The sequence below is a fragment of the Acomys russatus genome, chromosome 9 (genome assembly GCF_903995435.1).
Source record: "Acomys russatus chromosome 9, mAcoRus1.1, whole genome shotgun sequence".
NCBI classification, from domain to species: Eukaryota; Metazoa; Chordata; class Mammalia; order Rodentia; family Muridae; genus Acomys; species Acomys russatus.
Genome location: NC_067145.1, coordinates 1,211,143 through 1,235,444, shown reverse-complemented (window position 1 = coordinate 1,235,444; position 24,302 = coordinate 1,211,143). Strand labels below are relative to the sequence as shown.

The 24,302-nt window shown below is 41.7% G+C and overlaps 1 protein-coding gene across 1 annotated transcript in view; it reads right to left on the bottom strand.

The window, feature by feature from the left end:
* Positions 1-4,961: 4,961 nt before the first annotated feature.
* Mroh2b (maestro heat like repeat family member 2B) overlaps positions 4,962-24,302 on the bottom strand; it is a 62,735-nt gene continuing 43,394 nt past the window's right edge. Inside the window, exons 26-42 of the mRNA XM_051150906.1 lie at positions 24,201-24,296; positions 23,844-23,933; positions 23,410-23,530; positions 19,904-20,001; positions 18,057-18,209; positions 15,819-15,976; positions 15,198-15,324; positions 14,441-14,628; positions 12,922-13,062; positions 12,240-12,354; positions 11,346-11,492; positions 10,902-11,084; positions 7,570-7,725; positions 7,175-7,306; positions 6,621-6,723; positions 5,611-5,676; positions 4,962-5,080 (exon numbers count right to left, since the gene is read on the bottom strand). Of these exons, the coding sequence (XP_051006863.1) occupies positions 4,974-5,080; positions 5,611-5,676; positions 6,621-6,723; positions 7,175-7,306; positions 7,570-7,725; positions 10,902-11,084; positions 11,346-11,492; positions 12,240-12,354; positions 12,922-13,062; positions 14,441-14,628; positions 15,198-15,324; positions 15,819-15,976; positions 18,057-18,209; positions 19,904-20,001; positions 23,410-23,530; positions 23,844-23,933; positions 24,201-24,296 (2,181 nt within the window). The 3' untranslated portion in view covers positions 4,962-4,973. The remainder of the gene's footprint in view (positions 5,081-5,610; positions 5,677-6,620; positions 6,724-7,174; positions 7,307-7,569; positions 7,726-10,901; positions 11,085-11,345; positions 11,493-12,239; positions 12,355-12,921; positions 13,063-14,440; positions 14,629-15,197; positions 15,325-15,818; positions 15,977-18,056; positions 18,210-19,903; positions 20,002-23,409; positions 23,531-23,843; positions 23,934-24,200; positions 24,297-24,302) is intronic.

Below are 24,302 nucleotides of genomic sequence, written 5' to 3'. Positions count from 1 at the left end.
TGGAAGGATACAAGGGATGGGATAACTATTGAGATGTAATATGAATAAATTAATAAATATTTTTTAATGTTTGGCCTCATTTCAATATTATATAATGAGTAAAATTTCACAATTATATATTGTATATTCAGAGGCTGGATTGATAGTTTAAATGAGACTTATAGTTTTAGTCTATTAAGGTATCTCTATGCCACTTCCATAGCTTATATCTCCATTAACATGTACAAGGACTCCATTTTCTCCATATCCATACCAGCATTGTCATCCTTAGCTTTTTGTTTTTGTAATAGCAACTGTTCTTGAGGTAATAGCGCACTGTGGTTTTGATGTGCACTTCCACTGAATCACCCTTCTCTCTTAGGGAAACCTTCCTGCTGTCCAGATGGGATTTCACTCTAAGAAGTAGCAGACCGGAAGATAAAAGACTAGCTCTTTCCACAGTCTAATCTGCCCCATCCATAGGTGTGGCACACGCTCATGATCTCAACCCCAGTCACATGCTCTGGAAAGAATGTGAAACTCTGCTGTACCTCATGATTCCATTGGAAGCTGGGGGAGATCAGCTCCAGCTCCTCCCCACTTTCTGCAGAGCCAAAAAAGTTTTGGTTAGCTTGTCCTGCAGGCAAAGTGGCTCCCCAAATGCTCCAAAAGTGGAGCCACATTTTGAACTCCTTCCAGTTAAGAATGGATTTAGGCAACTGATAAATCCCCAGCATTTGCCTATGAGAGTATTTGGAGGAAGTGGTAGTCAACACAGAAGGAAAGGTTTCTTAAGGGCTCTCACATGAAAAAAGAAATGTGAGTCATATGTATTTGGAAAATCACATTCTCCAAATTTATCTTTCCTTCAGGATAACTACATAATTTAATAAATATCATCTAGGACACTTTATCTAGAATTTTTGTTGTATAAAGTTTGACAAGTAGAGGCAGGAAAAAATACCATTGTTTTAGGTCATGACTTTTTAGGGTAACTTTATAAGCATCTAGATGCACAGGTCATGTAAACTCACACAGAGGCACAAGTAAACACACACACACACACACACACACACACACACACACACACACACGGTTTTTATTTTGGTAAAAATCCCACTGTCCTTTCTTCATGTTTCTCTTGGTGTCATCATGTTTTCTAGTATCCTAGTATAGAAGACATCAGTAAGAAAATGAGTAAGAAAGAGATCTACCAAGAAGCTAAAACTGTATAAACTTGATATTCAGGAAGTTGCTCTCTACAAGGGGTTTCTGAGAAGTTTGCAGGGTAATGCAATATCTGATTAACCATGTTCGCTCTAGTTTCTGTACAAGGGTCATTTAAAAGATGATTGTTTAGGATCAAGTAATAAAATGTACTATTAGGAACTATTTGATTATTTTCAGAATCTATTGAGGGTTATAGACAAAGTGCTTCAATCTGAATTCTGTCTTTTGAAACTCTGGCAACGCAGAGACAATTGCTGCTAAATGATTCCTCTGGCTTTCACTGGAAGCATGCTTGTTTCTTCCTGTCTGTCATCTCTGTTCTCTATTCCAGTAAAACTGTCCTCATCTAAGGGTCAGCAGAGCTAAACATCCCTAATTTACCAGCAGAACATTGGCTTTCGCTGTTGAGTCCAAGGGAAGTACACAGAGTTGCAAAAGAAATATGATCCACAGCCTTCTGCATCTGCTGCTGGACCTTTTGGGCAGTCTGTGACCATAGTAAAATCTACCTTACAGCAATCATGAGCTGAAAAGTGATTGCACATGGCAGGAATAGTGAGGTGAACACAGGAGTGAGACTAAAGGGATCAGTAGCATCTCCAACAGAAAGTCAACACGTATTTCTTCTGTGACTCTAATTCCCTGAGAGCCACACGGACTCTTTTTCTCATGCCAAACCCTTGGGAAGAAGCACAAAGGGCTTTTGGAGGACTGACTAGGGGAATATTGGTGGTAAGTGTCTGGGGGCAATTATATGGAGTGGGAGAGATTAATAAAAAGCATATTATGAGCTGAGCTTGGTGGTGCTTGTCTGTAATCCCAGCACTCAGGGAGGCAGAGGCAGGATGATTTCTACATCCTGGTCTACAGAATGAGTCCAGGACAGCCAAGGCTATATGGAGGAACCCTGTGTCAAAAAACAAGCAAACAAATAAAAAACAAAAACAAAAAACAAACAAACAAACAAAAAAAAAAAAGAAAGAAAAAAGGAAAGAAAGAAAGGAAGGAAGAAAGAAAGAAAGTCACAAGAACTAAGTTTCTTCTACCACAAAGCTTGACTATTTTATTTGGTTTATTCTATGGCTCATTCAATTCACTTATTGTATAGATATATAAAGAACTATTGGTAAAAGTGCTATGTCTAATCTATGTGACTGTTGAGGATTACCAATAGTTCCAGTGTGTCTTAAGACTATTTAGTTATATATTTATTTATGTTTTGTTTAGATTGTTATATAGGCCAGGCTGACCTTGGATTTAATGAGTATATAGAAGACCTTGAACACTTTAAAAAAATTTTTTTTATTAATTTATTCTTGTTACATCTCAATGGTTATCCCATCCCTTGTATCCTTCCATTCTTCCCTCCCTCCCATTTTCCCCTTATTCCCCTCCCCTATGACTGTTTCTGAGGGGGATTACCTCCCCCTGTATATGCTCATAGGGTATCAAGTCTCTTCTTGGTAACCTGCTGAGAAGAACTTGAACACTTAATCCTCTTGCCTCTACCTTCTGAGGGATGGCATTGAAGGCACTTATCACCATACTCAGCTCAAACCAAATTCTATTAAGGCTTTCCCTATACATTCTGAAGTTGCCCAACACAGTGCTATAATGGCAAACTACACTTGGATACATATGTATAATTAATTGAGACTAAATAAAAGTAAAAATTTTAATTTCTCAGATGTATAAACCATTTTCAAGTGTTTTATCATTCACATAGCTAGTGGCTATTACATCAGTAAGAGTGGAAATACGAAATTATTTAATCATTGAGGAAAGTTTCATTGGATAGTGCTATTTTGAAAAGTTATTTGATTTAAAATAATCTCCCAAAGCAGGTCAATTAAACCCACATTCCTCTATTATTTTTCTTGCTCTGTTACATATATGTTATGCATGGGAGTAATTTGTTATTCCATTAAGAGTTTAATGAAGACCATTACCCAGACAATATATGTATTTGAATAGACATAGAACTTTGCAAATCATTTTGGTTAGATCATGGAGCCCCTGGGCAGTGGTTACCCGCTGGTGTATAATAAATTACTTTCAAAACTTAGTGGCTTAACATGCAAACATTCATCTTCATCTCACTCAGTTTTGTGGCTCAGGCATTTGGGAATAGCTTAGCACTGTTTCTCTGGAGTGAGTTATTTAGAAGAGCATAATAACTTTTGAGAACCTGTCTTGTCCACTGCACTCATGAATTCACAGTGGCTATGGTTGCCTATACAATGCCTGCACATGATCAAGCCTGTCACCATTCTAATACGAGGGAGAAGGGGTTCATGAGATCTCACTCCTAAGGTTCTCTGGATAGTTGAAGGCATCTGGATGAGGGAGAGAATCAGTTTTCTTTAAGAGTGTGGACCCTGGAAGGTTAACCATGCTCCAGTGGATTGTCCTATCCCCAGGAGTATATGTGCAGCACAATTTAGAGTCAATGTTATTTTTTTTAAAAGAGGACATATAGTTGGGTGAGGTATAGGGTATGTGAAAACAGATATAGAATGAAGTGTGTGTGTGTGTGTGTGTGTGTGTGTGTGTGTGTGTGTGTGTGTGATTAAAATACACTGTTTAAAATTTTCTCTTCAAAAAAAAGGCATGGTGGGTTGTATGCAGCAAAGTTTAAATAAATGTGATTATTGACTAAAAAAGAAGACCTGTCTTGGAAGTCACGTGCCATCATTTCTGAAACATTCAATTGATTGCAGTACAAGTCAGTCCTGTTTTACTGTTGGAGGAAACTATGTGGGTGCTTGACCGCCAAGACACAGGTTCATTGGAAAACATTATCTGAGACTGGCTCCACCCTTTAGAAAACACACAAAGATTTCATAAAATATGAATTTCAGGAGAACAGCTATTAAGAGTTTTCTCTCTCATTCTTGTGCTCCAAGCGGTTGTAACAGGGGCATAAAAATTATAGATATACAATGAATGTTTAAGTGAATGAATAAAGGACTTTAGATCCATAATTGTTAACCCCAAAGATGACTACTGTCTCTAGGTTTTGTAGGAATGAAAGACTTTTCCTTGAAGAGATTGAGGGTGAGGATAAGAGGATTTAACTAATAGCAATCTTCAGGGACAGTCTATCTGGAGGGATAGATGAATACCATTGCTAATACACAGTATGCTTCATCATTTTTGTTGTTAAATGATAAATTAAATATTATAGATATATATACATATATAACGTTCAACGTTACTGCTGTAGCTTAAGATCAGAATATAGGCCTTTTAGAAGAATGTCAGAATTGGTCATTTGTTGACTAATATCTGGCATAGTTTTGATGCATAAATTACAATCTTGGAGACAAGAGACAGGTTAAAGTTTATCATGTGATGATATAGGAAAAGGGGAAGATTGTGGGTGGTGATTCAGAATCTGGCAGAGATATCAAGGCCTATATATGAAAGATAACAGTATCCCTCTTCTCACCAGTAGTGTAATTGCATTAGCTTATACCACTCTTTGGTATCTGCATTTGCTTGGATGTAAGTTTCTCAAGAGAGGGATAATCAAAGCCATGTGGCTGTTACCATTCAAATAATAGGCTGTCTCTGAAGTGAATTTATAGGTCTCTTACCAATGGGAAGCATCTGGAAGACCCTGGAAAATAAATAAGGGTTATACTTGAAGATTCTCATCCTAGGTTCCATGTCTGCCTTCGGGAAGATGTAAGTTCATGAGTTCACAGGACAAAGACAGGAGTTGGTTTTAGAAAAAGCCTAGCTGTTTATTTCTTGATGGTTTACACTGGGATGCTGATCTCTTTACATCTTCTCAGAAGGGTCTGTAACGCAGCTTCAGCAGCTCTCTGGACACTGATACAGGGGTCCTGCCGAAGCGCCTGGAGCCCTGAGGCAGAAACAGTATGAACAAGGAGAGTCAGTGCCTAGTAGGAAAAGCAGCCCAACCCTAAGCAAGGCCCAAGTTTAAACAGCCCTGTAGTGCTGTACAAATCACTCATGTGTGAGACCCAAGTCAGACTTCACCTTCTACTCTAAAAGGTAAAACATGATGAAGGGCTGGGGATGTAGCTTGGGGGTAGAGTGTGTATTTAGTAATAAGCTTCGATCCCCAGGAGAGGGAGGGGTAGGAAGACGCAGAGGAAAAGGAGGAGGAGGAGGAGGGAGAAGAAGAGGTCATGATTTTGTAATCAACAGATTAAGACAAGTGGAAAAATTGCTGGAAATGATGTCAACAAAGGAGTGGAGCTGGAGGGCGATCAATTTGTAGCAATTCCATGGTCCAGGAAGCTTCAGAAAATAACTGGGTGTTGTCATCCAGTTTTCTATTTCTGGGCTGATCTGGAACTTGGAACAATTAGTCTCTCTTTCCCTAAGAATGAAACAAAAGTATGTGCATAAACTAGGGGTGATACTTACTCATGGTGAGTTGTTCTCTGTCTAATAACTCCACATATTGATTGGTCAAATGGAGAATAATGGCATCTAAAGTCAACAAAATATAAGGTTACTGATTTCACTACCAGGGAAAAGCGGACCTGATTATACCTAGTCAAAAGGCTAATAAGACTGATTGGTGACTGGAAAGTAAGTGTAAGTCCTCATATATTTATACCAGTACTCTTTGAGGCAGATTTAAGAGTAACTTTTATTAGGTCTTTAGCAATGTATCTGCAAAGTGTTTCCACATCCAGTTCATTTAGAAAACTCACAATCTATCTTCCTTGCGGACTAGGAGAAGATGTTGTCAGGTTTCAAATCTGCATGAAGTAAGGTTTCTGCACTTGTCAAATTCATAACATAATTAAGGTAATGATGTTAAACCTGACCACACCAATGGGCCTGTCTACCATGGGTTGGGCTAGTGAGAGCATGCTTCCAGAGAACCCTTAAGATTTTATAGTAGAAGAGCCCTTAGGGAGTAATTTACTTTTCTGTTTCACAGACTTGGCATGGAGGTGGCACAGGGGAGTGAAATGTCCCGTGTTAGGACAACAGGACCAAGGGCCTCTAGATCAATGCGCTTTTCATTTATATCATGTTGTTGTTCGTGTGCTCAGCATGAGAATGCAGAATGTGACTCATAAGAGGCAAAACAAAGCTTTTATTCTGTGGTGCCAGGCTAGGAAGTGAGGCTCTTGGAAAATAAAGAACAAAGGCTTGGAGGCAGTGGAGCCTGGAGGACTTGAGGAGACTAGTCAAGGCAGGAGGCGGGGGTGGAGGACAGTGAATGTTGTGAGAAGAAAGAGGCTGTACATTTTAATTTGTGAAAGAAAAAAAATGATGACACAAGACAAATAGCACATTCCTTCCTACCTGCCTCATGCCAACCTTTTTTCACCATACTGGCTTCATGCAGGGGCAGCTTCCAGCCAAAATGAAAACTAAATGGGAAAGGATAGATGTCAGGGCCAGGGAGGGAAGTTCACCTGTGAGCTTGACAGCTGCACTCCTGATCATCTCCCAGCTGCTGTTGAAGAAGGTGAAGGAATGAGTGTGGAGGATCCACAGAATTTCCTGGTTCTTCTTTGCCTGGAGGAGATATGAATGATTTCGAAGGCAGCCATTGGAAACTGATCCTGATGACATTTATCACTCTGCTATCTCAGAAGAGAACCCGGAAGGCCTTGTTAACACCCACAGCCATATGCTGATTGACTGAAAGTTATCTTATGGCCATTTCCATAAGGATTTAATTAGGAAGGCACCAGGGCTTAAAGAACTAGTTAACAGACTTAGTTCCAGGACCACAGAAGAACTAACTGTTATTGGACGTAGGGAGAGGGCAATGTGTGGAGACACTGGGGATCTCCTGGCCTTGTTATTATTTAAAAAACATACACAGGGAATATAACAGATGAGACTTGAAGAGGTGACTTCTGTCAGCTCCTTGCTAGAGATTGACACCAATTATGTGCAGTCTCATGTGGTTTGTCTAGACTCTGCCTTGCTATGTTGGTAGCACCATCTGCCTCACACTCACCAGTTTCATGCAGAATTGCCTATAGAAGTCCCTGGCCCGTGGCAGGTCCTGTTCAAGGAGGTGGTCCAATATCCCATAGAGCTCCTGAAGGCCCAGGAAAGGGATACAGATGACTAAGACATCACGGCAAGCCTAGAAAACAGAGGTTTTTGTGATCACAGCCTGTAAAAATAGGGTTATCTGTTGAAAGGGAATGATTGCTCATTGATGTAGAAAGAAGCAGTAAAGGAAGTAAAAAAAGGAACAAGTGGAAAGAGATGACAGAAATGGAACTCTGACGTGGAGACACAGCTTTTGGGTGTGGTTTTTGAAGGGTGACTTTCCGACCTGGCTTCTGGTTCATGCATCTCAGCTCTGGGGAGAGGGGAGGTAAAGGCATCTGCAGCCCCACTTACAGCACCAATCTTGGGGTTAGGATCCCAGAGGTGGAGAAGGAATGAGATCATGCTCTTCTTTACTTCCTCGGCAAAGAATATCTTCCACTTTCTTCCTGTTAGAGATGCTAAATCCTCAAATAAGAAGATGGCTGTCAGTCTCACATCATCTTGCTCCTGTGATGACAAATGGATCTTTTCACAGGATATTCCCTGCCGACACCCCTTTGGTACCCACCCCACCTTGCCACACTCAAAGCAAAGGAAGGAAGGCTAGAATCTGGGCACTGGCATACTCTTGTCACTGCCTCTGCCTATTTCAAGAACCCTTTATAAAAACCCACATAGCTTTAAAAATGATCCTCCAGAACAGAAGACTCAACTTCTGCCTTTGTGACATATGATTGCAGAACAACAAATAAGAGAGCCGGCAGGAAGAAGCTAGGGTTTTTCCAATTTTCATAAAATATCCTGATTGCATCATTAATCCTAAAAATATTCTGCCTGCAAGCCAGAAGAGGGAACCAGATCTCATTATAGATGGTTGTGAGGCATCTTGTGGTTGCTGGGAATTGAACTCATGACCTTTGGAAGAGCATCAGTGCTCTTAACCTCTGAGCCATCTCTCCAGCACCCAGGTCATCTTATATAAGCTGCATAAGGCCCAGTGCTCTTCTTCAAGATGTCAAATGTTTTGTAAAGTGGGGAAAAGATGCTCAGGAACCCTGGCATTGAGTCTCCAGTCAAACAGAAGCCTGCCTGGCCCTCCTCCTGTGAGTAGGTAAACCTGCCTGGCCCTCCTCCTGTGAGTAGGTAAACCTGCCTGGCCCTCCTCCTGTGAGTAGGTAAACCTGCCTGGCCCTCCTCCTGTGAATATGTAAAACTGTGGAGTTTTTTGTTTGTTTTGTTTTGTTTTTATGTCCAGCATAGTTGGAAATGATTTGAAGGAGCAAAATGTGAGATGCTGAGGAAGAAAGTCTCTGTGAGCTCACACGTGTACTGTGTGGATGTGGTTCAGAGTTACAACAAGACAAAGAAGCAAAAATGAGTTTTCCTTTTAGGCCATCAAAACTAGTCTAAAAATTAGAAAATATCAAGTTCAATGTTCATTTTTTTCAGCTGAGAGAGGTGGATCAACATTGATTGCTTGAGGTGGCAGTGTAGCAAGAATGGATCAGGAGCGTGGCACAGCCATGTGTTTTCTGTTCTGCCCTTCATTAAAACACCATCATTTAAAAAAAAAAAGATTTATTTATTTATTTTACAGTATTCGGTCTGTGTATGCCTACGTGCCAGAAGAGTGCACCAGATCTCATGATAGAAGGTTATGAGCCTCCATGTGGTTGCTAGGAATTGAACTCCAGACCTTTGGAAGAACCGGCAGTGCTCTTAACCTCTGAGCCACTTCTCCAGCCCAACATCATTATGTTTTGAGAACTACTGGAAAGGACTAGCACACTGAGAGGAAAGTTTTTGATCACAGAATTGCGCTCTTAACCAAAATACAGAAGACAAAGTATTACAGAGTCATGCATACTTAGAGGAAAGTGGCAATTTTAGAGGAATATTTTACTGTAAAATTTTTATTCACATGTGATGGAATTAATCCCTACTGGAAGTGAGAAATGTTTAACTTAATAACTAGGAAGTGTTTGCATTTTTTTCTTTTATAATAGGGCTGTGTAACATTGCTTTGGAACCATTAAGAAGACTTGTGGCTTAGATCCAAAAGAAGCATTATTATTATTTCAACAAGAGCCCAGGAGACCTAACAGACTGGGCCTGGAAATCAGACTTCAGTCACCACCTTGCTGAAGATTGACATCAGTTATCCATGTAGTAAACAAACAAACAAACAAAAAAACCAAAAACAAACACACAAAAGAAAACAAAATGAAATAAGACAAAACAACAAGAACAAGAACAAGAACAACAACAACAAATCTCCTTTTTTTACAGAAAATTCTGCATTGGTTGGGAGCCCAGCGAACATTGTTGTGGATAACTTGAGAATTAAACTGATGTTAGTAAATTAAAGAAAATGGTTGGGAAAAAATAGGCAGAAAAAGCTGCTTTCACAGGCTACGTCACACTAGAACATAAGCCAAGTAGAAACTACAAAAATTCAACACTTGAGAATTATTGTCTGTGGGCATATATTATATATCAAAATTGAAATAATAAATTGAAATTATGTATAATTAAAACCTAAAGCTAATAAATCAAAGTTTCAGAAAGACAGAGAAGTATTAAGAATTTGGAGTAAATAAATCGGGAAATGTACTTAAAAGGTAAATTTTCTTTAAATTCTATTAAATATTTCTCAGGTCTCAATAGAAAGTTTAACCCAGTCAGTGGCCTATAAAATATGAATAGAAAATTTAGGTTTGTGATGAATCGTGAGGAGATTAAGAGGTTTTAGTCTGGAGACCGGAAGATAAGTAAGTAATTTAATGAAGACTTAATGTTTATGAAAGGAACACTAGAGAGGGAAGCTAGCAGGTCTCCATCTCCTCTGGCAACTGGACCTGAGGAAAATTTTATAGACCATAAGTTATTAGGTCCAAGTTGTTGTGAATCAGATTGTTACATCCCCATCAGTGAATAAAGAAAAAATAAAAATTACTAAGCTACAGTTTGTGGAATATAGAAAGGAAATGACTCTCCTTCACCTAGGATTGTTACTGATCTTTTGTCATCAGTTAAATAAGTTATAACGTATGAGTCCTATGGTCCCTTCACCAGCTCTGCAGGTATACTGTGAAAGCAGTCAAGGGCAACACATCATCAGAGTGTGACTGTGTTCCAATAAAACTTTATTGACAAATGCAGAGTGTGGGTTCATGCAGTATAGCTGGGTCTTTGAATTTGGGAAGTGGAATAGATCATGTTGGAGGAACTAGGAATTGCCCCGCTTTCTGTATTCCCTAAAGCAAATGAGGTGCGAGCAATTTATTTGGGAGATAAAGCTAGGAAACAAGCCTGGGGAATGAGAATCAAATAGTGGATGGTGTAAAGAAAGGAGTATTTGTTGGTGTGCTGCCCTCACAGGCAAGTGGTACTTGAACCTTCTGTGGGATGAGGGACCTGAAAAACTTATTCAAGTTTCCTCCTAGCCTCCTTTACAACCTGTTTAGGTCACCTGTGTTTTCTGGGTCAGGGAGCATGCTCAGGCAGAGGGACATTGGAAGTCAGCAGCCTATATGGGAACTGTTGGCAAAGGCCCTTTGGAGTGGCCACGAATTGCTGGCGGGGCACCCACAGACTTCTCCATGCGCTACCTGGGTCGGCCACTATTCACTCACTTCGTCCGGGGTTCCAGGCACGGGAGACTCCTGAACAAGCTAACTTACGTCTTCAAAGAAGGTTCTTGTTTGCAGCACTATCTCCTTGAAGTAGAAGCTGACATCTCTTTCTGTGAGCAGCTCCAGGATCTTTTTCAGAGCCTTCAAGCTTTCACAAACGACTTCGGTACGAGCCAAGTGGTACAGCCCCGTGATGATTGATTCTAATATTATCTGCTTATGCTTCTTCACCTGTTACGGAACAAGGTCTCTTAACCGATAAAGTTATTCCGTGTGCTTCTTGAATAGGGTAGGAATTTCCAGGTGGGATGGCGACTAAAATTGGGCTGTGCTCATATGTATCTCAAACCCAAAGCTGTTACTTCAGCTGGGTGTGTGGGGTTTTCACTTCATTTCCATGAAGCTACCAGATAGGGGTTGCTAGATTATTACCTAGAAACTCGACTTAAACACCCCCCCCTTCCTCCCCTTCCCCCGCCAAATGCCCCTTACCTTGTGAGGAGCCCCACATGCAGTGTTGCCCAGGCCCCGGATAGCCATTTGCCTCAGAACAGTGTTGGAATCCCAGGCACTCTGATCCATGAAAATCAGTACATCTCGCAGATTTCCATGCTTCCAAAGGATTGGCTCCTTCATAAGCTGAAACCAACAAACTCCTCCCCTTTACTTAAGGATGGTCCCTTCCCTTGAGGGGATGGCTAAAGGTGGCTTTGTTTTGTTTTGTTTTTGTTTATTTTATTTTATTTTTTGGGTTTTCGAGACAGGGTTTCTCTGTGTAGCCTTGGCTATCCTGAACTCACTTTGCAGACCAGGCTGGTCTCCAATTCACAGCGATCCCCCTGCCTCTGCCTCCCAAGTGCTGGGATTAAAGGCCTGCGCCACCACGCCCGGCGGCTAAAGGTGGCTTAACTACAATTAAAGATGGCTCCTTACCGCTGTGGAGCGGTGGAAGAAAGCCCTCAAGTGAACTAGCAAGTCTTGTAGATGGGAGCTATTCACAGGACCAGGCTACCTAGACAGGATTTTCTCAAGGAGCAGCAAGGACAGCAGCTGCTGATTACGTTCCTTCTCTGGATTGGCTATCCCTTACGCCAGGGGAGGGGTTAGTGATATGCTGACTTTGTGCTTGGTCCCCCTCACATTTATTGTCTTCCCTTCTCTGATCCAGTAGGTTGGTTTCCACAGAAAAGGCAGTAGATGGTTGAGAGAGAGATTTCCCTTCTCTGCCAGCTGCTTGTGTGTCTTTGGCCGGAATGGATCCTTTCACTACTAAAACTCCCCGTGAAGGGCCCCTTCCATAGCTCCAGGCATCACTAAGCTCCACGTCCTACACGAGAGATATAGCAAGGGACCAATGACTATGCTCTGATGAATATTCTCCCTTGCCTCAGAGAAAAAGGCCATGCCGGTTATCCGGTAGTTCTCAGAGGATGAGGTGAGAGAGGGGAGTAGGTGTCCCATGATGTCCAGAATGACGCCATGTTGCCAGACTGCCATGCTCCTGGAAAATGCAGAATTTAAAAGAGACTTAATTTCTCTGTAAATCAAAAATTCTCGACCTGTGGGTTGTAACCTGGGGGTTGCAACCCCTTCAACAAACCCCTCTCTCCAAAAATATTTACGTTATGATTCATAACAGTAGCAAAATTACAGATATGAAGGAGCAACAAAAATAATATTATGGTTGGGAGTCAGCACAACATGAGGAACTATATTAAAGGGTCTCAGCATCCACTGCCCTAAGTAATGGAATAAGCCCTACTGTTCTTGTTCTTCAAGTCAATGTTCAATTCGTAACTGAAATGCTAGATGCAAGACTACTAAGCCTTACATTTTAAAATGACCCATTCAAGTATTCAACTTAAATATAGTTTACTTGAAGTAGTTCACTTGAATCATTTTTATTTTTTGAGGGAAGTGACAGTTTGGGGCCAAAACTACTCTATCTGCCCCCTTCTTCCCCTTGATCTTTCTGCCTCTGTGTTGACTTGATCGCTATGAGTGAAGGTCCATCCTCATTCTTCACTGCGTCTCTTTTGTATCCACGTCTGGATCGTCTGCACATTACCTGGCCAGTGCACACACGCCTAGGTGATGGGTGTCAGGACTACTAAGTAAGGTCCATAAATTGTCCCCTTCATCAGATTCTTTCGCGAGGCCTTCTTTCATGGCTTGGGCTTGCAAGCATTTCAGAGTTAGAGTTGAGAGTCTAGAGGAGACAACAGATGCCATAAAAGTAGGTCAACACTGCATAGGAAGTTGTGAGTTTTCCCAAGTTTCCTCTTCCTACTTCTTGTAAGTTTCTCCCAACCTTAGACTAGTGGATGTTGTTCAAGACAGAAATAAGACGGCCTTACTCCCACACTTGAGTCTTGGGGTCAAAGGTGACGACAGGTGATGTGAGCCAGTAGATAATGACATAAGGAAAAACAAACAAATAATAAAAAAACAAACCAAAGCCTAAAAATGGAGAGTGAAAATTAGCCTATTTCCCTGGGTCTTTGATTCCAGATAGCATCATACTGTGAACCTGTCAGTTGCTGTGATGTAGCTGCTACTGTTTGTATTCACATATGCATGCTTGGGCTTAGGTATGGCTCTTTATGCTGCTGTCATTTTGGTGAAGTTAAATGTATTATCAAAGCAGCATGAATTGGGTCTAAATGTTGTTTTAAATGTCTTTTTAAAAAGTTGTATTATGATATGACATTGGAATAAAAAGCTATGCAAAAGGTCAGGAAAACAGAATGACATGATATAAAGTAAGAATCTACACCCTACAATTTCCAAATAGGTGTCTTGATGAAAATAAAGCAAATGTTTAAAAAGTATGAGAAACACAATAAACTCCATGTTTTGTTTTTTTTTATTTTTCTCTATTTTTTGCTTTATTTTGGCTTTTTTTTTGTCTTATTGGTCTTATGTTTGATTTTTATCTTTTGCGGTGTGTGTGTGCATGTGTGTGTGTGTGTTTGTGTGAGTGATAGAGACAGAGACAAAGAGAGAATATAAAATTGGGTGTGTAGGGAGGTTTGAAGGTCTGGGAGGAGTTGGAGGACAGGAAATGTGGTAAAAATGTATTGTGTTAAAACAGCCAAGGCTACACAGAGAAACAAAAAAAGAAAAAGAAAAAAAGAAAAGCATAGTTTATGGCCTGATGGATACAGTCTTAGTTTCCTTAGAATTATACAGATGGAGACTGCCTTTTTTCAACTGCTGAAGTCTTAGATTGAATGCAATACTCTTTTCTTTCTCCGTGGCCCTCAATATCACACAATTCTAACTATCCCAGGAAGATCTTCACAAAGGAAACAGTGTGCACCCTTTAAGGAAGAAATCCAGTCTCTCTCTCTTCATAGGACCATTCTAGGCTGATATCTTGGATATTGGCTCAAGAAAAAAAAAACCCAAACCAAACCAAACAAAACACCTACCAGGCCTGGCCTCACAGTTAAAGGATGCTAAAGCCTTATCTGTTCCACAAGTGTTTGATAGCAGGTCAGGAAGCACAGAGTCTGTCTTCCACACCCCTCTTTAGGAGTTTAGGATCAGGACTGTCAAGGAAGACTTCCTGGTGGGCCACTTACCTGCATGGGTCTGGGAACTGCTGTCGTTCCCCAAGTTGCATCACACGACGCCTTTGACTCAAGGTAGAAGTTGGCATTTTCTGGCCCAATGAGCAGCTGACTAGCTTCAGGAGGAGGGTGAACAGCTCTGGATATAAGTGAGTGATATGAGCCCCTGTTAAGATCACTTCGTACATAGCACAGGCCACCTGAGGGAACAAAGCACCCTTCAGTCAAGCAGTTTTCTTTCCTCTAAGGCGGGTTTTGTTTTAGTTTTAACTAAACTGCCGCAGAAACTTGTACATTCTCCCAGGGATTATTGTCTAATTTAAGCATGTCCATGGTGAAAACACACAAAAAATGGCCATAAACTGTTCTCTAAACTACTCAACAGGCTGGGTTTCTTAGGACTACCATACTGGTGTTATGACTTCAGGTAGATACACATAGAATATGACATGTTTTGCAGCGTTGGGGATTTTCAACAACAACAACAATGATGACAATAATGACAACAACGGCAATGATGATGACAGTCATCTGAATATATTGAAGATTAATTTGGAAATATAATTTCTTTTGGGCTGATAAGAAATTTGCCTCCAAAAATGATCAACCAAAGACAATGCTGCTTCCACATTTTTTGCAATATGAACTAGACTGTAGTTAATTTAGGGCACTTTAAAAGTATGATTACCACTCCATCACCTGGGACCAGGTGGGAACAGGTTGCAGAGTAGAGCACAGACAGAGACAAGGGATCAAATGTCTAACTTACTGAAATTGCATCTATCCCGGCTATGTCATCCTCCAACCTGGCTTCCAGTTTCTTTATGAGGGCTTTCAGGAGTTTGCCACTGGAGGCTGGGTTTTCAGCCAATGCCTTCCACAGTGTCTTTGTGTCCCTGGGGTGACAAATCAGGAAGTTGGCAGGTAAGGCACAGCTCTGGATTGTGAGCTTTTCTGTCTGACTTACTTTAAAACCACATTACAATGAATCACACTTGCAAAGATAGACTGCGAAGTCAGGAGGCAGTAATTAGGGCTTATTTAATAGCTCTGCATTTTGGCTTCAGGTTTTAGACTCATGTGAATGTCCAAATAGATGGAAACCTCTCATACTGGTGCATTCTTTGTAACCAGAAAGAGGAGGAATATTTACTTTCAATATTTACTTATTCTTATTATAAATGAGGTTCATTTTTTATTTTAAGATGAGTTCTTTTGTGTCCAATGAAATGCTTAGAAAAAATATTCCATGTGGTTCAAGTATCAATTTAACAATTGCTCAGGTGAAATGTTGTCAAGCTTTGCTGACTTTCTCTCAAACAATACATCCTCCCTGGAGCCTTGTGAATGGCCTTTTCATGGAGAGCGAGTCAGATGCATTAGACTCTACCTGTCAAAGGGCAGAGGCTTGAGGAGCAGGCTGACAACAACCACATCCATGTGGAAGCTGGCGATCTGGGAGACGGCTTCCAGCATGAACTGAAAACTTTCCTCCTTTTGTCTGAGGACTGGCATGTGATGGTAAATTGTGCTCAGGATCTCCAGAAGCTAAGAGGGAAGCATGAAGCTGTTACTTTCTCTCGCTACAGGAAGGGTACAGGGTCGGTGCCGTTCACACTGTGCTGGGTGGCTCATGAATTACCAGTAATGTAAAAGACAGTAATTGTTCCTATGCACGACTCAATATTACTGGTGAACTGGCTGTCATTTTAGCCCAGTTTAGTGAGCACTAGAGGAAAGGTACACTGTGCTGGATATTGTAATGGGTACTAAAGGGAAATACACTGAAAAAGAAAAAGATGCACCTCTTTGTGACAGAAAAGAGGGATAAAGTATTTCATTCATCTACCCAAAGGACTGGATTTCAGGTGGTATAAGGCAAATGGTGTTCCAGAAGCAACTGGAATATTTTGATAGAGCTGTGGGTTTGGGTCTTAAAGGTATGCAGTAATTTCACAGGGCAAGGCAGCCACAGTAGATCAGGGCATCCTTGACAGAAAGGACACAATGCAAATGGAAAAGTGAAAAACATGAGAACAGGGGTGATGAAAGCAGGATGATTTTACAGAAGAGGTGAAGCCAGCTCCCAGAGGACGATGAATGCAAGCCACTTTTCTGAATTTGATGGTAACCAGTGACAATGGGGAATATACCCACACACCCATACACACACACACATGTCTATACACACACACACACACACACACACACACACCACCACCCACCCACATATGTGTATATATATACATATATATGTATGTATATATTCAGATTTTCAATATGGGTAATGGCATGCAACTATGCAAAGGTATTTTACCCTACTATAAGTTTCTTTTTCTTATTTCATATGGATAGTTAAATCAAATTTTATTATAACCATAACATTTTAAAAATCATTTAACATTTTCTCAATTATTCTAAAACATTGCAAGATCCCTTGCGTGATTATCCCAGTTTGATGAGACTTCGGGAGGTTTTAATTTTCTTTTCAAAATCTTTACCACATTCTGCAAACCAATTTCCTTATGGCAATCATACGAACACACAGCTAGTTCATAGTACTCAGCTAAAATTTCCCCACATTTAGCCTCCTGCCCAGCACATGGTTTGTCATGCTTTAAAAAACAACTTATAGAAAAGTAATTAGGGTAGGAGTGACTTTGGGTAACCTTACTCAATGCTGTGTAACTGAGCGCTGTTGACAGTGGGATGTGAGGATAAGATGCCCTCATTCAGTTCAGTTCTCTTTGTTGCTTGTTCATCTTCGAGCAGTGTGTGTTCTGTCTTTCACTTGAGTGTCTCCAGTTGGAGCACTTAGAGGACAATCCTCAATTTAAATTATCTTCTTCCTGCTTAAGTTCCCAGCTGTGACACAGGACTGAGCCCTTTCCTCAACCCACTGTCAACCTTGCTGACCAGGGGACACACTCTTAAGGGGTTTGAAAGAGCAGTAAGAAGAGCAGCAGTGAAGTGGAGACCCTCCCAGGGTTTGCGTGGTGGCCGTCTCAGAAGCCCTGGAGACCCTCCCAGGGTTTGCGTGGTGGCCATCTCAGAAGCCCACACCTATCCTTTCTCAGCCTAGAACTGTTTCCGTTGTCCAGACAGAGTAGGAACCGTGTGTGTGTGTGTGTGTGTGTGTGTGTGTGTGTGAGAGAGAGAGAGAGAGAGAGAGAGAGAGAGAGAGAGAGAGAGAGAGAGAGAGAGAGAGAGAGAGAGAGAGAGAGAGAGAGAGAGAGAGAGAGAGAGAGAGAGAAAGTCTCATGTATCCCAGGGTGGCCTTGAGGCTCAAGGTTCATATGTGGCTAATGATGGCCTTGAATTCCTGAACCTTCTGCCTCCATCCCCCAAGTGCTAAGACTACAGACATGTGTCACTCCTCTGCCCAGTTTATACCATGCTGGGGATTGAACCTTGGGTTTTGGGTGTGTTAGGCAGGTAATCTACTGCATTTTGAAAGTTGTACTAATCATAGATTTAGCGAGGCCATCCACCCGTGTTAACATATAGGTTAGGACTCTACTGAGGTCCTTGAAGCTCTTTGGTTAGAGGAAGAAGAGTACGAACACGTGACTTGGCATTTCAGAGGTGCTACAGTCCTGCTTGGTTACACGGCTGGTTGTCAATTCACCTGATCTTCCAGCACAGCTCCATGCTCCTTCAGGACAGTGATCATCCATATGCCACAGGCCTTTGTGCACGTGGGGTTGAGAGTTTCCAGACCATCCAGGGTTTCCTCCAGGAACACCTGAATTTCCTCATTGGGGATGACTTTGCAGACAATCTGAGGATGTAGCCACAAATGCGTTATTACACACAGAGACCACAGTGCTTCCAAATGCTTAGCATATGACTGAAACCATAGAGACTAGAGAAAGTAGGACCCAGTCAGATTTTTTTTTTGCCTCTAAACAAATTCTACCTGGTGTGGCCTCTTTTTATCATTTTATATTTATTGAATCTCAAGCCTGCTGTGCCAATTTCTTCTCCAAATCCAAAGTTATGGCATATTGCAGAAGAGAAAACAGTGGAGAATATATATATATATATATATATATATATATATATGTGAAAGTACCTTCACACACATTGTACATATTATAGAAATATGTTTCAAGTTCAGGAGAATTTGTCATGTACCCTGAAACCATGATGAATAGTCAAGTGGCTGGCAGTACCCATTGTTCAGTATTAAGATCAGTCAGTAAGGTCAAAGAAATAAAAACTGCAATTTTGGTCTCTTGGTATGGGAAATTTAGAATGTTTGACTGATAGCAGTGTGTGGATATAAGTGCCTATGTCTGAATATAATGCTAATGACTGAGGGTGGGCTGCCAGGTGGAGTAAAGGAGATCCCAGGGGCATCATCTTGGACTTTTAATGATTTTGGGTTGGCTGTAATTTATTGACATGAAGACATTCCTATACACAACTGACTCCCCTCCCCCAATGTTAGATGATCTGATCATGTTTGGTTGAAAATAATGAACTATTTGCTGTGAGCAGTTGTTGATGAAAGCCAGCTTGTGAGTTGGCCCAGTTCCGAGACAAATGCACCAGGCTTCTATGATACGCAGCGAGCTAACAGCTCTTCCCCATTCTCATCAAGCTTTCATTGTCTTTACTTCTGCTGCCACCTTGATCCAAGCTATATCACCCAACAACTGGCTTCTTACAGCTTCCTTCAAGCTGCATTTGGTAATTTTGCTTTTATTCTCTCCCACATCCCACTCTCCCGACAGTAGCCAGTGTCCTTTTGGATCTTTTAGACCCATCATGACAAGTGCACCCTGTCACACTCTTTTCTCCACTCTGTAAACATGCTGCCATTCTCCACTGATTTCACTGGACTCTCTTTCCCTCAGATAGCCATCTTTACTTATTTCTTATCCCTTTACTTGATTTTCTTTTGTTCAATTATTATTACTTGATGTTTTGTTTATTTTCAGACTCCCTGGACTAAGATACAATATCACATTGCTCCCTTTTATTGGAGCCTAGGGTTGCTCTTGACATATGCTGTGTGTTCAGGAAATGGTAGGTAAATGGATACATGGTTGAATAAATGACAGCATTCATCAGTCAGTCCTCAGAATAACTAAGAAATAAGCTGTAATCATTCATTGCCTGGAGAAGACAAAAGTATTTCATACAGTGTACAGAGGAGCACCTGATTGACTTGAAAACACTTTCTCTGTCCATTCTACTACCATTCCTCCCCTTTCAGAAGGACCAGGAGGCCACTTGGCTCAAAATGTTTCCCATATGGCCTCATTAATCACAGCTGAGGACTTGGAACGTGTACTCACAGTTAGTTATCTCAGTAACTGACAGAACAAAAGGTCTCTCGGAAAGGTTAGTGTGAACATCTAAATCATTGCCTTTCTGCCTTCAAATTGGGGGAGGCAATAGCTTACTCTCTTGGAAATTAAGGCAGAGATAGCTTTGTTTATGGGGCCAGGCTTTCACATTCATTACCTTGGCTATTTTGGAGGATATCTTGATGTGGACCTGCTCATCATCAGATTCCAGCCTTTCCTGCAAGCCTTGTAGTCTGTCCATCTCCAGGCAAATGCCTACAGTCAGCAAAGGCAGAAAGACAGATTTTTCAAAAACCCAGACGGAGTTAAAAAAAAAAAGTCTGGCTGTGTTTTTATGTGACAGTAATTTGGCTGTTGGATGCTTTTTTTTTTTTTTTTTTTAAAGCTAAACATGGAAAAGGCTTCCCAATGAGCTGGTGACCATAAAAGCAGTTTCTGCAGGTATCTCCATGCTAAGTCCTCTGCAGGCAATGATCTCATTTTCAGCCCAGAGAGGTCATCTGAGGTATGTTCCCTTTCCTGTTTCTATTTTTGCAAGTGAGGAAGCTCTGGCAGCGAGGTGTGGAGCCATTTGCCTGAGGTCACACAGTTACTAAAGATAGGGCCTTCTGAATTTGAACCTGTGCTTGTCTGCCACGAATGCCAGGGCCTTAGGAACTGCTAGTACTATTGCTCTTTTTGAACTTTCATTCTGTGCTGAATTACCTTGGGGAAAGTTAAAAAGAAACAATTTTAATAGAAAATTAATCAGCAACTGCATAATTCATCGTTGGTAACACTTTATAAATAGACCTAAGGAGTAATGATTTCTTACTTGTCATGTGAATGCGTATTAACTGTGGAAACTGAACGTTGGTCCACTCTGTGGCAGGCAGCTTAGCCCAATGGAACAGACATGGATTAGAATCTGATGTACCCATAGCCATGGTGGCACACACCTTTCGCTTGTTTGTTTGTTTCTTTGTTTTTTTGAGACAGGGTTTCTCTGTGTAGCCTTGGCTGTCCTGGACTCGATTCGTAGACCAGGCTGGCCTAGAACAGAGATCTGTTTGCCTCTGCCTCCCTGACTGCTGGGATTACAGGCGCCCACCACTGCTCCAGGCTGGTGGCACACACTTTTAATCCTAGCACCCCAAGAGGCAGAGGCACATGGAAACACTGTGATTTTTGAGGCCAGCTGGATCTACAAAGTGAGTCAGTTCCAAGCTAGCCAAGGCTACATCATGATACCTTATTTTCCCTCTTCTTTTCTCTTCTCTTCCCTTCTCTTTTCCTTCCTTCCTTCTTTCCTTTTTTAAACAAAGAATCAGATCTATCTATCTATCTATCTATCTATCTATCTATCTATCTATCATCTCTCTCTCCCTCTCTCCCTACTTCAGTACTTTTAGTGGTGATAAACTTAAGTTCTGATATATTTCCCAATTTCTAATTTCCTATCTTACAACATATTGGGTGTTTATGGGTACTTGATTTAAGTGTCACAGTAGTTGCTTGTACCTAGTTGATGTTTAATAGTACACATGTTTTCCCCATCCAAATAGTAATGTTAATTAATTACTAAAGATAAGGCTGTCTGAATCAGAACTTGTTCCTGTCTGACATGACTTTCTTTCCGTGTGTGTGTGTGTGTGTGTGTGTGTGTGTGTGCGCGCTACAATGCCAGGTGCTCTCCTCTCACATGTATTGCTTTCTTCCTTTCACTGAACCTAGAGCTGGACGTGGTGGCCTGCAAGCTCCAGGAACCCTCTTGTCTCTTCCTTACCAACTGCTGGCTTTACAGCATGTGTTACCATGCTCAGCTTTTTAAGTGGATGTTGGGGATTTGGATTGAGGTCCTCATTCCAATGCAGCAAGTGTTCTTAAACCCCTGGAACAGCTCCCAGGGCCTCCATGTAGAGCCCAGCCTAGCCTTGAACTTGTGATTCTCCTGCCTCTGGCCTCTTCATCATATTTTTCTGGTGGAGTTGGCTGGGGGGAGGCACCCCCACAATAGGCAGAACTTATTAATCAACTGTTTGAGGACTGGAATTCGGTACGTGTTAGGAAAACAACGTACCCTACAGGAAGAGTAGCTATAGAGTAACACATCTGACTCTTTGTTCATGAGACTGCCCCTTCTCTTGAACTAGATGGTGACTAGCTGGTGTTGAATCTAGGCGCAGTACACCTGATCTCTGTGGAGCTATGATTCCGCAATGCAGAGCTACCATTGTTGATGTATCTACCCTTGCGGCACCTTGACCAGTGGACACAATTGAGACAACATTTTAAAATTCTCTTGAAAATGCTTATTTTCATTTTACAAAAATGTGCATGGATGTTTTTCCTGCACGTATGTCAATGTACCTCATGTATGCCTGGCTCCATGGACTCAGGAAAAGAGACCTGGGATCCCCTGGAACCAGAATGAACTACCATAGGGATACTGGAAATAGAACTCAGGTCCTCTTGAAGAGCAGTGAGTGCTTTAACTGCAGAGCTCCAAATTTTTCCTCTAAAGTACAGACAGTTATTCACGTGTAACTGGGACCCTGAGGTCTTTGTCTCTCATCTGGGAACAAAACAGCACATCCACTGAATGCTCTCTTAGGGATTTCTGAAAACGATGCAGCACTATAATTGTGCAATTTTCTTCTGGGGAAAAGCAGGATGCAGAGGCACTGCTAATATGTTCATCTCCTCAGTGATTTAAACCAGAGACTTTCAAAATATTTTTACCTACTTTACAAAATCATTAAAGAAAGAAAAAATATCCCAGGGATATCAACCAAATATGGCACAACAAGATGCAATAAGACTAGGCACAAACCCTCATATCAAGGCTGGAGGAGGCCACCCAGTAGGAGGAAAAGGGTCAGAAGGGAGCAGTAGGTGGAGGCGTGATAACAGGACTGGGAGGAGTGGAGGGAGGGAAAAATTAAAGCTTAAAAGAAAAATTTAAATTTTTCTGAGTCTGTGTATTAAAAATCATTTATTTATTATTTATACAGTGTTTTGTCTGCATGTACACCAGAGGAGGGCATCAGGTCTCATAGATAGATGGCTGTGAGCTACTCTGTGGTTGCTGGGAATTGAACTCAGGACCTTTGGAAGAGCAGCCAGTGCTCTTTACCTCTGAGCCATTTCTCCAGGCCCCTTAAAAAAATCATTGTAATGCTTTGGTGCTAGTTTTTATTTTCCATTTTATTTATTTAAATTTGGATATGATGGTACACTTCTTTAATCCCAGCACTTTGGAGGTGGAGACAGGTAGATCTCTGTTAGTTCCAGGTCAACCTGGTTTACATAGTGAGTTCCAGGCTACCCGAGGTAGTATGGTGAAACTTAAAACAAAACAAGAAAACAGGGTGTGGTGATGCACACCTTTAGTTTCAGCACATGGGAGGCAGCAGCAGAGGTAGGCAGCTCTCTGTGAGTTCCAGGCTAGCCTGGTCTACAGAGAGACCCTTTCCCAAAACTAAAACAAACAGATTTAAAAAAGGAAAGGAGTCACTGAGAAGGAAATTTGATTTGTTACAAATCCCAAAGACAAGACTTCTGTGACATAACTAAGGTATTCTTAAGATATTAGAATTGAGAGCTGGAGAGGCAGGAGGTAGTTATTGAAATAAAGATTCATGGCAGGAGTCACAGGCTAAAAAAACCAGGCCTTTCCCTCACCTTTTGCGTGGAACAGACCAATAGTGGAGCTAGTAGCTGCCAGACGGATGGTGGGCAGGGTGTCACAGGAGTGAGGGGCCAGGAGCCCAAGGAGTGACCCGATTCTGAAGTTCTGTGGAGCCTGAAGGATCAAAGGGGCACCTGTGTGGTGGGGCAGCTTGAGGGTACATCCATGTTAAGTGCCTTGTCCCTCCACAGGCCCTTAGAAGGAAATTCATTCCCGAACACCTGAAAAGTACCTGCTTCCTCACGGGCCATGGAAGACTGAGTGAACATCCACAGCATCCACAGCGCAGGCTCAGTTCTGGAGGTGGGAGATCCCACCCATGGCACTGCCGCACCCCTCTATCTGGGGCTTGGGATCCACCAGACAAGAGTCTTAGCGGCCCCCACAGTTCACCAGCAGTGCCATCTCTGCTTCAGGGAGTACTTGCCTCAACATCATTCGTTAGGACTTTGGAGATGATTTGGAATGCCCTTTCTCTCTCCCACTCTTTCTGGGAAACAAGCCACATCCGGAGAAGCTGTTGGGCAAAAAAGGAATGTCTTTGCTTAGTATTTTTCATTTACCATTGATTTTCCTTCCCTTCTCCCTCACTGTCCCCCTTTCTCTGCTTCTATAAACTGGATGTCCACCTGCCTGTAAAAAAAAAAAAAGGCCCTACATGGTAGTGTAGGTGGGTCGTGCTGGATCGCTTTCGGTGGAGAAGGTGGGTTGCGGTTCCTTATTGTGGTACCTAGCCAACACTTCCAGGAGCTGGGCACCCACTGTGAGTGTTGGCCTTACTCACGCTGAACATTTCCTCACAGTTCCGGGCATCCGTGTCATCCCATATCATGGACCTCAGAAGTTTTCCTAGAGCATCCATAGAGCGTTCGTAGAGAAACTGAAA